At 40.1% G+C, this 13,842-nt stretch overlaps 2 protein-coding genes across 6 annotated transcripts in view; both read left to right on the top strand.

The window, feature by feature from the left end:
• Positions 1-6,086, top strand: part of WWC3 (WWC family member 3) — a 105,431-nt gene extending 99,345 nt beyond the window's left edge. For 2 of the 3 annotated variants that reach the window (XM_061366467.1, XM_061366465.1), the window contains exons 20-23: positions 601-693; positions 1,710-1,940; positions 2,651-2,778; positions 3,547-6,086. In XM_061366467.1, coding sequence (XP_061222451.1) covers positions 601-693; positions 1,710-1,940; positions 2,651-2,778; positions 3,547-3,613 — 519 coding nt within the window. In that variant the 3' untranslated portion in view covers positions 3,614-6,086. The remainder of the gene's footprint in view (positions 1-600; positions 694-1,709; positions 1,941-2,650; positions 2,779-3,546) is intronic. The other variant, XM_061366466.1, reaches the window with a different exon arrangement.
• A 620-nt stretch (positions 6,087-6,706) lies between these two features.
• Positions 6,707-13,842, top strand: part of CLCN4 (chloride voltage-gated channel 4) — a 40,641-nt gene continuing 33,505 nt past the window's right edge. Inside the window, exon 1 of one of the 3 annotated variants that reach the window (XM_061366468.1) lies at positions 6,707-6,790. In XM_061366468.1, the coding sequence (XP_061222452.1) occupies positions 6,787-6,790 (4 nt within the window). In that variant the 5' untranslated portion in view covers positions 6,707-6,786. Of the gene's footprint in view, positions 6,791-6,854; positions 6,879-9,317; positions 9,462-13,842 lie in introns of those variants that run through there. The other 2 variants (XM_061366470.1, XM_061366469.1) reach the window with 2 other exon arrangements.

Raw genomic sequence — 13,842 nt, 5'->3', positions numbered from 1 at the left:
GATTTTTAACACTTATTCATGTTCCTAAACCAATTTTTGCTTTCTTATTTGCATTACATGCAGTGCACCCTTCATATTCTTCAGCTGGATTTCTGGATTCCATATCTGTTTGTTATATAGGGAATCTGAGTAAAGCACCCTCAGAATAAAGGTAGTGCAAGAAGGGAAAGATTGTTAAACATCCTCACTTAATCTGAATTTACTTAAAATCAGAGATGAGGGGGAAAAGTGGAAGACTATTGTTTGTGCCCACAATAGTAAGTGCTTTAAGAAGAAGTGTTAGTGCCTTTAACTACTCTCTCCCCTGTTTGTTTTTTCGGGGGGGGGGGTGTGGGGTGTCACATTGTCCTGAATATGTAATAGAATGTTTGATGAAACTTAGCTGTAAAACATTGATGGTTTTTAAACTTTCTTAAATTATTGTAACTATACAGCATGAGCATGTATTTTTTTAATAAAGCTGAAAAAAATCAGTTGCTTAAAACAGGACAGCTTCAGTGAATGAAAAAAATAAATCTCAAAAGCAAAAGAAAAAAATACAGATTTCTTAATGTAGATGACGTTGTAAACCATATCTTTTCAATTATCTTTTCTAATCAGCTGTATCGCAGTGACAGTGACAGTTCAACTCTGCCAAGGAAATCCCCTTTCGTCCGGAACACATTGGAGAGGCGTACTCTGCGGTATAAGCAGGTATACTTTGGAAACTTGTTTTTGCTTTTCATGAAGTTGCTAGAGCAGTGGTACTTTTATAGCTGAGCTTTAGTTGTCTGCAGGTACGTTCTGAAGTTTTTTGGAAATGCATAAGGCTTCTGTAATGTAATAAGGGGAAGGGTATGTTTTTTGGGTTTGATTTGGGTTTTTTAAGCTTGAAACATAGTGAAATATAGTTGTGAACAATATATTGAGGAGGAGAAGAAGAGGTGTGGCAAACAAAAATTAGTTTAATGGGGACTGAATTAGTATTGATTTAGATGTAAAGCCTGTTAACTTTAAAATCTAATTTTATGATGCAGGGTGCATACTGAGAGAACTGTGTGTGAGTGTGATGCAAAACATCCGGCTCCCCTTCCATGCAGCCTAGCAAGCTATAGTATTTGAGGCCTAATTATTCAGTTAGTTAATAAGTTAATTTGTTCTCTTGCCTCCATGTCACCCTGCACACTGCTGAATAAGAGGGCAGAGAAGGGCAGGTAAAGCATTAATGTCTTGTATAAAAACTGCATACAGTTTAGTCTGGTCAGCAGTAGTTCTTGCTGGGGTAGGCAAGTAGACAACCATGCCTCCAGTTTTGATTCAGAATGTACCTTAAAATCAGTATTGAATAAAGCCCTTTAAAAGGAGAATCTTGTTCAGTACAGTATTTTCTGACATCATGACTCCATTTGAGTTTTTCATATTGTATCCCGTGTGTCATCATAACATGAAAAATTAGTTCGTAATCATAAATTAGTTAAATAGTTATAAGCCAAAAGGAGACTGTAAAAGGAGGTGATAGGAAACATTAGCCAACATTTATGTATGGTACAGAAAAGCCCTACAGCTAGTAAGCTGAATTTCACTGTGGGATATAAATAATGTCTTCAAAACTTTGTGTCAAGAAAGTCTTTGTGTGTGAAGTGTACAGAAAATGTATGTTCTATATAGCTAAAGATAGACCATGTTGAGAGTAATATATTGTGTATTTTATTTGAATCCTAATAACTCAGCAGTCCTGCAGATCATCTTTGGCTGAGCTTATGGCAAGGACATCCTTAGACCTGGAGCTGGATCTCCAGGCATCCAGAACTAGACAGAGACAGCTGAATGAGGAGATATGTGTTTTAAGAGAGTTGAGACAGCGTCTGGAAGATGCCCAACTCAGAGGGCAGACAGATCTGCCCCACTGGGTCCTTCGGGATGAGCGATTCCGAAACTTGTTGAAGGAAGCAGAAAGGCAGGTATGGTAACATGAGATGAGCACTCAACGTGTTCATAAACTTCTGATTTCAAAATTGCTTAATGTCTAAAGAGCTGTTTTTACAGAACTTTAGACAATGAATGTTGCTTATTAGTCTTCAAGTTAGCACAATCCTAGTAACAATTGCATCAATTATTACAAACTGTGTATTTATTTGAGGACAGTTACTGGAGAATGACACTGTCAATGACACTTTTTGTTTTCAGTTTGGGGTTTTTTTAGATACTATTGGAACTTTAATAAGTTCCTTCTGATCTTTGAAAGAAGTAATTGCTGATTAGATCTTTAATATTTACGGGTATTTGGACTGTTCCCTAAGTGTTTGATTTTTATTTTTTTTTTCTTCCTGTTGGAGAAAGAAGTGAAAGGCAAAAAGTGACAAAAACTGCACAACAAACAGAATTTGTCATTGGATTATCAGAGGAGTGAGCCTAAATTTATTCTGAGGTCTGGTTTGGCAGATCTATTAGCGGTAAATTTCAGAAATTTAATACATGTATGTCTGAAGAGCATTAGGAAATGAAACAACACTGTCAGCATTTTGAATTTATAGATCAGCTACTTCAGACAATGTATTTGTGTGGGTTTACTATGGTGAGTGGCAAAAAATTCATTATTTTAGCCTGGATATTAATTCTTGTGTTTTATTTATTCACATGATTGTTTTAACCATTATATTCTTATTTTCAGACAAGACAGACCAAATTTGAACATCACCAAGAGCAAGCAGCTGAAAAGATGCTGAAGAAAGCATCAAAGGAAATATACCAGTTGCGTGGGCAAAATCAGAAGGAGCCTATTCAGGTGCAGACTTTTAGGTAAGTGGTAATGTGTCCTGAAATAGCAAAGCAACATTTCATTAGAGAGGTTAGAGCTCTCTGAAGCATTAAGCTTAAATTCTGTGTGTCTTCTACATAGCTAGTCATTTTTAACTGTATGTTGATTTGGACACATGAGTTTCCTTTGGATTATTTGTAGTGCAAAGAGCCAAAGGTAAGGTAAAATTGCAGTGTTATGATTCTAAACCACATGAGATATAAATAAAAGAAGAAAGGTCTTCAAGTGCAACCATAGCTTAGGTGATTCTTTCAACTTAGTTTAGTCACTGTTAAGTTCACATGATTTGTCAGTTCTTCAATGCGTGCCTGTGGGCATATTTTGTTTAACGTGATGCATATATACATACATATACTACTAGTAGCACTCTTTCCCTAAAAATGAGTGATATTCCAGCTTTCTCTCAAGAAGCCTTTTCTTTGGACTTTTTTTCCTGCTTCATGTGTGTTCACACAGTATGTGTTTTCTCTTAGCTTTATGTTTGGGGTTGGTTTTTATGACTTTATTTTGTGTAGAAATGGCATTGATGACCAATACCCGTTTCACAGGAAGGCTTCATTACTTAAGCATCAATTTTTTTTATAATTCTGTAAGTTTTTATATGTTTCTTTTACTCAAATAACCCATCAGTTCATTATGTAAGGAACAAATAGTAACCATTAACTAGAGTAAATAAGCCATGTTCTTGGGGGTAGAAAAATGTAGGCATATATTTGACTTGCTTCCTTTTTATCTTGTTCTGATCACAGGGAGAAGATAGCTTTTTTTACAAGACCAAGGATTAACATACCTCCTCTGCCAGCTGATGATGTATGACATGTTGCATTGTAAACATGAAGTATTTATCGCTCTTATTTTAATGAAGTTACTAGATTAGCCAAGTTTCTTAAAAAAATTGTGCAAAAGCTAATATACACGTTTTGTAAAAAATAAAAAAAGTAAAAAAAGTAAAAGTAAACAAAACCATATATATAAATATATATACATATATATTTTATAATAGTGACTGCAACAAGGCTTGGTTTTTCCTTGTTGTGAAACTGACATCTCTGAAGACAACTTATTTTATAAAAGATCGACTATCCTGTTAAGAGCGTGTACAGTTTTTATGCTGTTTTATTTGACTTAAAGGCTGGAAGACAGAAACAAAGTGAGTTCAGGCAAATTCACTGTAGTGTAATTTATTTATAGTGCCTTTTTTCCTTGAAGGAAAATACCTACTTTAAGATGTATTTTAAGACTGAAATTTTGTTCTTCAGTATTTGTCATACAGTAGAATGGAACCATTGAGCTGGTTTTGTTTCTGATACCTGAAATGAAAATACTATGTTCTAAAATTGTCACTTTTTTCAGCTTTATTATCTGTAGCTTATTATGTACATTGTATCCTTTAGCACTGTCTGTGTTATAGCAAAATATTATCACCTGCAATGTCTTTAACACTGATTACAAGTGATGTTAAACATTGCAGAATTCATTTGCATGTTCTTACTGTGCACTAATAGATTGTTTTCATTTCGGTTGTGTCTAAAGTATCTTTATATTCTTAACTAGATTCTCATTTTAAACGGAGGAAGGAAAAGGGTGACAAGTCTTTCTCTTGCTGTTTAATGGAAAGGGAGTTAAAAGAGCAGAGTGAGCTAGCTGTGTGGAAAGGCCACTAAAGGAATATGATCGTAATTTCTCAATTTTAAAGATTATGAGCTGATTCAGGAAATACATATGCGCTGATTCCAGAAAGCAGCTGCTTTAAGGAAGGGTGCTTAAACACGTGTTCATCCTGAAGGATGTATTTTTGGGTTACTGCATGCAAGTTCTTTTGAACAGTGACACTTTCCAGGAGGAAGGTGTATAATTCTGGAAGGTACAGCTCACTTGATTGCTAGTTGGACCAGCTAAAATCCAGTAGGAAATATTTTTACTTGTGACCATTTTAGTGAAAGACTGTCACCCTAAATTCCCGAGAATGCCAGTTTTGTGTCCTTGCATCCTGCAAGTATGTAAAAATACTTCTTTACTAAGCTACTATAATAGAATTCCTCATATTTTTCTAATTATATGTTACCTATAAAGAGAGGTGCCCAACACAAGACTGGTTTTGCAACTTGCTGAAATCTCCTAATAGGAAGATCCCACTGTCTCTTCATTAAAGTAAAGGTTGAATTGGTTCCAGATTTTTGTATGTCAGGAAATGAAAGCAACAGCCAAAGCCTAAATATACTTAACCAGAACCAGCCAGAATATTTTCAAGTATTTTGTAAGTAAGTGTTTTTTGTGGGATTCAAGAGCTTATACTCTGTTACCTGTCAAAGATCAGGAAAACCTGAAAGTGAAACTGAGTTGGTTTTACATGTTTAAGCTGAGGCAAAAAGTAATAGGGGAAAAGATTGTAAACCTAAATCATTAATCAATGAGGATGATTACCACAGACCTTTAAGGTAGTATTCCCTGTTTCCTAGTATGGCCTATAATCATTGCAGGCATCAAGTGATTAGATCATATAGCGATATACGTAAAATTAGAGTATATTTAGCATTTATCAGGCTAACCATCCTGAAGTCTGTTTTTGCCAGTAAGCTTCAGTGGGTGTATATTGGGTTCCTTGGGCACAACTAGACATACTCAGAAACTATGCAGTTAAAAAACAAATCATGTAAGAAATTTATAGTGTTTGGGTGAAAGTCTAGGGACAGCAAGCTTTTCAGTGCTCATTCCTTGAACAGTTTGTCAGAATTTCACATCTCATTTTTAGTGGAGGCCCTTACATAGTAGTGTTTTATCAAAAGTTACCATGCAGGGACACTTGCAGAAGTACTTGATGTATATTAAGAACAGCCACCACCATGTGTCCCTTGAGGGTGGTCAGATACTGGAAGAGATTGCCCAGGGGGGTGGAGCTCTTTGTCCATGAAAGGGTTGAGGACTTCACTGGGCACATACCCTGGAACATCCTGGTCACATTAGGCCCACTTTGAGCAGGGTTAGGATAGGGATCTCTCTTCCTCCCTGAATTAGTCTGTACCTGTATAACTAAGGGGCAGTATCTGGTGGCCTCTCTGGCAGGGGTTTCAGCTGGTGTGTTTAAATAATGACCGCTCTGAGATGTTGTCAGTGTATCTTGTGGGTCTGTGATTCTGACTGCTGTAATGAGTTCTGTCTTGATGTGGTAATGAGATATACTCAGTATTCATCTCTCTTGTTTTTGTCACAGTTCTGTATGATTGTGTCATTTTTGTATTATTTGAAAGTATTTCTTCTACAAAATAAAATAATTTGCCATAAACGGAAACAGATTTTTGTTATAGGTCAGAGACATTTTTTGAATAGTTTATACTTGCCACATTCATGAAGCTTTTGTAAAGAAATGTTGAACAACTGTCATTTAGGTTAATGTAATGAATTTTCAAATAAAAGGAAATACGTGAAATCAGAGATACTAGAGAGGTTACACTGAAGACCTGAAAGGGATGCAGAGTATAAGGAATGACAGGTATGTTTTTCCGTGTGCTTATCGCTTGTGATAAGCTGACAGCTGTATCGGAGGCTCAGAGTTGAATATTCCTGGAATTCCTATGTAGCCCCTCTTACAACAGGTTGAACTGCCTTCTTTACCTACCTAGAGTTTGTAGGTTTGTACTGGAAGTAAGTTGACATTTCTCTAATATCTTACCTATGACTAATTCCAAAGTGGAAGCCACTCAAAAGAATACTGGTTAATTTTTTTAGGCTGAACTTTACTGCAGCTGGAAATGCTAAACCTTTGTAGTTACAGAAAGGCAAGTTTCCCAGTTTCTCTCTACAGCCCTGAGCTGCAGGAGCACAGGCAAAATTGCAGTATGGACATGTGACTCCTGCCTCTGCGCAGTATTTGCAAGGCGTTAAGGGTATGACAGAGTTTAGGTTATTTTTAAACAGTCAGCTAGAAATAGTAGTTTGGAATACCAATCGGCCCTGTCTCACTACCATCAGGATCAACAACAAAAGCTATAATGGGTACGTTGGTGTGGGGTTTCTGTTATGAGAATGAAGTCTTACATATATTTTTTCTGCAGTTCTTGTAAGCACTTTGCATGACTTAAAGGTAAGTGCTGTATAGAAGGAGCTTTTTTTCTTCTTTTTTAATTGGATTAACTGTGTATTTTGTTTTTACTGGATGCAAAACTGAAGTTGGAATTCGTAGGGAAGAGGGCACTTTACAGCTCATTTTGACTCCAGTCTCCTTTTTAATTATAGTCATAAATCTTTGAGAGGAGGAAAAACGTATTTACAAAGAGATTTGAGAAATCATGGGCTAGCAAAAGCAAGAACAATCTTTTCCAAAAGATCGTGTGAAGAGTGTTATCTTTGTCCTGAGACTGTGCAGCTGACTGGGTATCATTGGAAGAAAATACCAAACAGTAAAGTTGATTGGGTTTGGAATCTCTAAATGTCAGATAAGTGATTTGCTTGCACTTTGGAAAATCTCAGTATTCTTGGAGTTAAAAACTTCTTAGGAGCTGTTTCTGGTTTCCTGTGATTTCTAATAATGTCTTAAATTTTAGCATACATATCTAGGTTACAGAATCACATTTTCTATAGAGAATTAGGTATTTTGTCTCTTTGCTTTCAGTTAGACAATCCAAGTAAGAATACGCGTTTAGCAGGAGACTCAATGGGGTCAGCTCTGGTAATAGACAAGGAAAAATTAGGAAATTAATTTAGGGAAGTGTATCCAGGAGAAAAATGGGGAATTGAAACCTCTGTGCTCATTTGGTTAGTGCTGAAATTGCTGTTCTGTGCCTTGGGCATGGTGTTTTTGTTCCATGTGTGTTTTGTGGCACACAAGTTCTGGGTTCAGGTGTTTGTGTCTGACCAGTTAAATGCTGCTTGCTGTTTTCCATGTTTTCCTCTCATAAACTGATGAAGGAAAATTAAAGACACATTACCAAGAAAATCTAAGTGCTCAGTGGTTGTTTAACTTCTGCCCCAGAATTCAGTCGGCCTATTAATACTGATTTTAATGGGCACAAAGAACATTCACTGGTAGGAAGTTAGGACTTCTCTCGCTTTTCCACACTTCATGGTTATTGTAATAGGCCTGGGGCTCTTTACAGCTCTGAGTGGTGAGGAACTGTCATCTCCAGATCAGATTTTTTCCCTAAAGGCATGTTCCTCACTCCAGAAAGGTGTGGGAACTTCAGGTGAAGCAAGCTCAGTGTTCAGATGTCACAATAAGATCCAATGTGTTGCTTCTGCGCAGGAGGTCTTCAGCTTACAGACAGGATTTGGGCAAGCTGTGAAAAAAAAGTTTTGGACACCCCGAATCAACTGGTTTGCTTTGCCGGGCTAGGCTGCCTTCCTAGTGCACCCATAAATACCTGCTCAGACACACTGGGGCAAAAAGGTCTTCAGAACTGCATTCCTCAACCTCTGGAGTGAGTGGAAGTCATGCGAGTGCCTTTAGTCACCCAGGGATATTTTCATGGGTGCTTGTTCAAGGTCTCCCCCTTCCTAGCCATTGCATCTCCTTAGTAATACGTGCCTGGATGCCCTTAAAGATAAAACCAGACTGCTCCAAATACGGCAAAATGAGTGGGAAGGTGAATGTCCTGAAATAAAACACATTGCACAAGTACAAACATGTACATGATCTTCGCAAAGTACAGTTATAACCTCTGCCTTGCAGAATGCTATCCCAGTGGCTTGGGCAAATTAGAAATCATTAAGTTTCTTGCAGAACTCACATATGTTATAGAGTATAAAAAAATTCTTAACCAACAACCCGCAAAATCCCCCCAAAATATGCTTCTGAGATGTAATATTCAGTTAACCAAAATGGGGGTCAGGCTAATTGCCTGGGTTTCTTTTTCTTATATATTTTTTCTTTATTTCTTTTATTTTATTAAATCATTTTGGGATGTCCTATTTTTTAAATATTCGATAGGAAAACTTCTGCATAAGTTTTGAAAAGTAGGCTGTGGCATATGGGAGAGGATCTTTCAAGCTGTGACAGCTGCATTGAAAAAAAAAAGGCAGAAAGCTGCAAGTAAAGTGATGCATAGATGGTGGGGCGAAGTGAAGGTAACAGAAATTAAACCTTTGAGTTAAGCTTGTGAAGCTTGAATATGATGCAGAAGATGGAGGGAAGTCAGTGTGGATAAGCTTGAAATGAAGCCCCGGGAGAAGGAAAAATGCAAGGGATGGTGAAATCATGGCTTGTCTTGTTTCCAAGCTGCTGCGATTACGTATTTCATAGAGATGAAAGAAAATCTGACGCCTGGGTGTTGCTGCAGAGTCAACAGGAATAATTCCTGGGTTGCACACAGCACGCTTACTGTGCTTTTTCCTTGTGAAAAACGTGATCGTTGTCGCTCTAGCAGAACAATCCACAAACCCCTTTGAAAATAATTAGCTCAGGTTAGGGGCGGGGGGAAGCAGCCTGTGTTCTGAGGGTAACCGAATAGGGAGGGCAGGGTAAAGAGGCTTGGAGTTTAATCCTGCAGGATTACAGACTGGTCCAGCTGCCTGTGGCCGCGTCTCCTATCAGATACCCTATAGAGGGAGGATACAGTCACATGATTGTTACTGCTTCCTCCCCATGACATCACCGCTTCTGCAGCCATACCACCCAAGGAAGGATGCTATTATAATCTTGGGGACTGGGCTAAATGATGTTGCATCGCAGGTAAGCGACACAACGCTGCGGAAAGTGTGATTTGCCGCTTGCTTTTCTCCTATTGCCATGCTCAAGCCCGAGCTCTGTGAGGCAGTTTCTGCTGAAAGAAAACAGAGCAGCTCCTTGTGCAAGCAGAGGGTTCGCAGGTGCAGAGGCTGCTGCTGGCTCTGTGCTGAGCTGCCAGCTGACATCTCCAGCAGAAATGCTGCCAGATGGAGCTTTCAAGCCGAAGAAGGCCCTTTGTCCCTGTTGGTGTGGTAATGCCCCTTCGGGTGTCTGCTGAATTCTCTGTGTGAGCAGCCATCATCAGCCAGTCTTGCAGAGAGAGCGCAGCAATACTGTTCTGCTTGCATTCCTTGCCTTTTCTTTTTCCTGGATGCCTGAAGAAAGTTGGACAGATGAATGTGTCTAAGCTCATAAAGGAATGAGGATTAACTTGTATTTGGGGAAAGAGGCTTTTCCTCCATTGTTAAGTTTTGCTGACGCGGTTTGAAAGTACCTAGTCCAGCAGGTTGCCTGCATAATTTGCTGTAGTGCAAGGTAGGTTTTGCATGTTGTCCAATATAAGAATGAAAAATCACTTTCCAAAAGGAACATGCGAGATAAGAAGCATGTTTTTACTTCTTGCACAAAATGCTATCTCCAAAAGGCTGAAAATCCCACGCTGAACTGCTTTTTTGAACTGTTGGTATTTATATAAGCAAAGGCCAGAGTCGCTTTTCTTTTCCTGGTGTGAGTGTTAATTACATACTCTGTACACATATGTGAAGACATATATATTTGTGGAGTAAAAATGGTGACTCTTCTGTGGTGGGTTTGGGGTTTTTTTCCCTGTATTGCTTTTTAAATGTATTTTAGGGGTTTTAAAAATATTCTATTACTTTAAAATTACTCTAATTACAGATGTTAGAATGCAAGGCGCCAAATCAATTTTTGAGCTCAGAAAAATAAAATAGTACCTTTTTTTCCTGCTTTTCTAAGCATTCCGGTAGGTAATTCTGTGCCTGTGCTAGAGAACGGAGGATGACTCAGCCTCAGCTTCATCAGGCAGGCAGTCAGGTGGCTTTTCACACCTAGCTTGTAGGAAGTTGTTTTTATTCTTGAAAATCTTATTCTTCGTTCAAATAAATTGTTCCCAGTCTTGGAAAAATCCATAAATTTGTCACGTCTACGGTCTCAATGAGCATTCAAGTGGGGGATTTTGGATCTCCTGTGCTGAAGGAGGTTATACATCCTAGTAAGAAATGAATTGACAGCCTGAGAGAGTTGGGTTTGTTCAGCCTGGAGAAGAGAAGGCTCCAGGACGCCTTATACCAGGCCTTATACCAGCCTTCCAGTACCTAAAGTAGGCCTACAAGAGATCTGGTGAGGGACTTTTGTAAGGACATTTAGTTAAAGAACAAAGGGGAATGGCTTTAAACTGACAGTGGAGATTTACATGAGACATTAGGAAGAAATTCTTCACTGTCAGCATGGTGAGGCAGTGGCACCGGTTGCCCAGAGAACCTGTGGCTGCCCCATCCATGGCAGTGTTCAAGACCAGGTTGGAAGGGGCTTTGAGCAGCTTCGTTTAGTGTGAAGTCTTCCTGCCAATGGCAGAGGGGGTTGGAACTGGATGAGCTTTTAAGCCCCTTTTAACTCAAACCATTCTGATTCTGTGACACTAATTCTGGTTTCCAGGGAACAGGTATGCAGTAGTGTCAGAACATAAGGGTGGAAAAAACCAGAAGTATATAATGAATTAAGAAAGAACATCAGTTCTTCAGAACTGAAAACTAGTTTTCAATTTTGTTTTTCTCCAACAGAACCTCTGGGATTATTTTTTAGGGTTTTTTGTTTGTTTGTTTGTTTGTTTTTTCCCCAAGACTGAGCCTCAAAAGTGATAGAAATACACATCTTGTTGTATAAGGTGGCAGGGGGGCTGCATCCAAACGGTGCCCATGCCACGTGTCTTCTCCTGGCTCCTTCTGAAGTCAAGGCTGGATCAATTCTCTTCAGCACTGGGTGTGAGTAGAGCTGTCCTCTGGCTCATCAGGCACATGGGGCTTGGCTCTTTGCCCATGCAAAACTCACAGCAGGGACGACACACGTGAGTTCTACAAGTGCAGTGTGCTTCCCCCCCCCCACCAATCCCAGATCATACTTGGATGCCTTATGGAAGTATGTGCTGAGTGGTGGTTTTCCTGGTCTCCTGATTTGAGTCAGGCATCTTTGTGCAACAAAAGACAAGGTGCAAGCCTGAAAGATATGCTGGGACAACTCAGAAATTAAGGACTGAAATCCTTTAACCATTATTTAGTATATTTAGTATAAATTATATATTTAGTATTATTTATACCCTGGAAACATCCCCAGCTGGAGGGCTCTCTGCCTGGTAGCACCAGGGTGCCATGTCCTGAGTTCAACATGTGGCTGTATGGGTGCTCATCCCCTGTGAAGGGAGAACCTTTTCAGAGGTAGTGGCTGGTGGCTTTTAAATGAGGACTGGAAGAGGAGAAGGGGATGGTGTTGGAGGGGAGCGTTTGCCATGGGCTTGGGTCCTTCCCATCTTCCTGGAGCAAACAGGGCTCTCCAGAGTGCTGTAACCTCCCAGGTCTGGGAGATGCTTCATTGTGAAGCCATTGTTGGCTGGACTGGAAGGGAAAGTGAGGGGAATCATTACTACAGCTCAGTGCTTGTGCAGGGGTCCATCCGGGCCATCTTGTGTGTGTTGGTGGTCAGTGTTGTGTTGCATGAGCCTCCCTCAGGTCTGACAAGCTCTTAGCATAGAGCATGATCCTCAAACAGCCATAGTGCCCATCTGTACCAGCCCTTTTCCAGCGTGCTTTTGCCATCAGGCTGCAGCTTGCAGAGTTCCAAGAGTGTTGATTCTTCCATGTAGTGAAATGGGATCAGGTTGTGGAGCAGAAGTCTAATCTGTGTGTGCATGCATACACACCAGGTACGGGGTTTTCTCAGATTTCTTATCTGTAGTCCAGCAGAACCACCCCCCCCCACCCTCCCCCCCCGATCATTAATGTCAAAAGAGAAACTCTGTCAAGGTTACGGTGAGCTGCTATTGCTAAACCACTTCTAACATGTTGCTCCCAAACATCACCCCAAGGAAAGGATTTCCCCCTCTTGCAGGTGGGAGAGCTTCCTCTCAGGGGTATGAAGTAACTCATCTGTTACTGCACAGCCCATCGGCATCAAATGCAGCAGTGAAAACCAGTGACTTGCGAACAGGAAAACATCCTCCATCTCTGTGAAAATGGCTTACTGTCTCCACTCAGATCATGGGAATTGACGTGGTAGAACAGGTTAATGCCTTTTTTGCTGCAGGTTTATTACCGTTATTTCAAGCTGGAGGCTTAAAATGTTTTTGGCAAGAGATGCATTTGATGCCATTGAACACCCCATTTAAGGCAAAAGCTTCTTAGGGGTAACTGTATACCAGGGTATTTCTCTTTTGACAGTGCAGGTCTGTTCTCTCCAGAGGTATTTGCCTTTTTTTGCAGTCCAAGAAATGTTTTTCCTACTCTTTAATCCTACCACTTTCTGAGCGAGGAGACAAAATGGCAGCACTGGAAATCCAAACCTGGTGCTGCAAAGCTTGGGTGTGTGAGGAGGAAAACTGTACAGCACCCCTAACCCTTCAGCCCCATGAAGCTCCGTGGCAGTAAATCCAGCTGCTCCAGGAAAGGTATTCCCTCTGGTTTTTGTGAGGAAGGGCACTAGAGGGAAATCAAGAATAGAAACTCTGTGTGTGCTACACTGGTACCCTGATCTCCAGTCTCCTGTCTTCTGAAGCTTAGTTTCTCACCCCAGATCCTGAAGGCTTTCTGAATTTTATCTAACCAAATCTTGTTTCCTTCAAGAAGCAAGGGTGTGTGGGGTCAATGCAGGCTCAGGGGCTCAGCTGCCCAAGCTGATGGGATGTTAGCAGAGGGGCATCCTTTAATAGAGATGTTTCAGCTCAGCTGGAAAAACCCAGATGGATGTGCCAGAGCCAGCAACACTTCCCTCCTGCTTTTTCCATAGCCCCAGCATCTGAGCTAACAACCAAATTTATTGGAGGAACCTTTAAGACTCGCTGAAAACAGAGATGTGAGTTTAACATTTTTTTCATAAGGAGCCAATTTTTATTTATGTGAGTGCAAAAATTCCACTTGGAGCTTACGGGGAAGGAGCTGGGATATTTCCCACCCCCCACCCCCCCATTCCCTTTCTGACATAAGTCAGCAGCTGAACTAATTTTGCTCACACTTTACAAGAAAACTCGAGATCAGACGCTTGATATTTCATACCAAAATAAATTGGTTTCTAAAGAGAGAGTCATCCTGGGAAGGAGCAGGGAGCAGGATACCAGGATGAGGTTCACCCCCTTGGAGTAAGAGAAGTGTAGTGATCC

This window comes from Neopsephotus bourkii, unplaced genomic scaffold, assembly GCF_033783945.1.
Source record: "Neopsephotus bourkii isolate Nb327-2 ecotype Australia unplaced genomic scaffold, CSIRO-AGI_Nbou_v1 NB_1346, whole genome shotgun sequence".
NCBI classification, from domain to species: domain Eukaryota; kingdom Metazoa; phylum Chordata; class Aves; order Psittaciformes; family Psittacidae; genus Neopsephotus; species Neopsephotus bourkii.
This window is presented reverse-complemented; position numbering and strand designations above follow the sequence as displayed.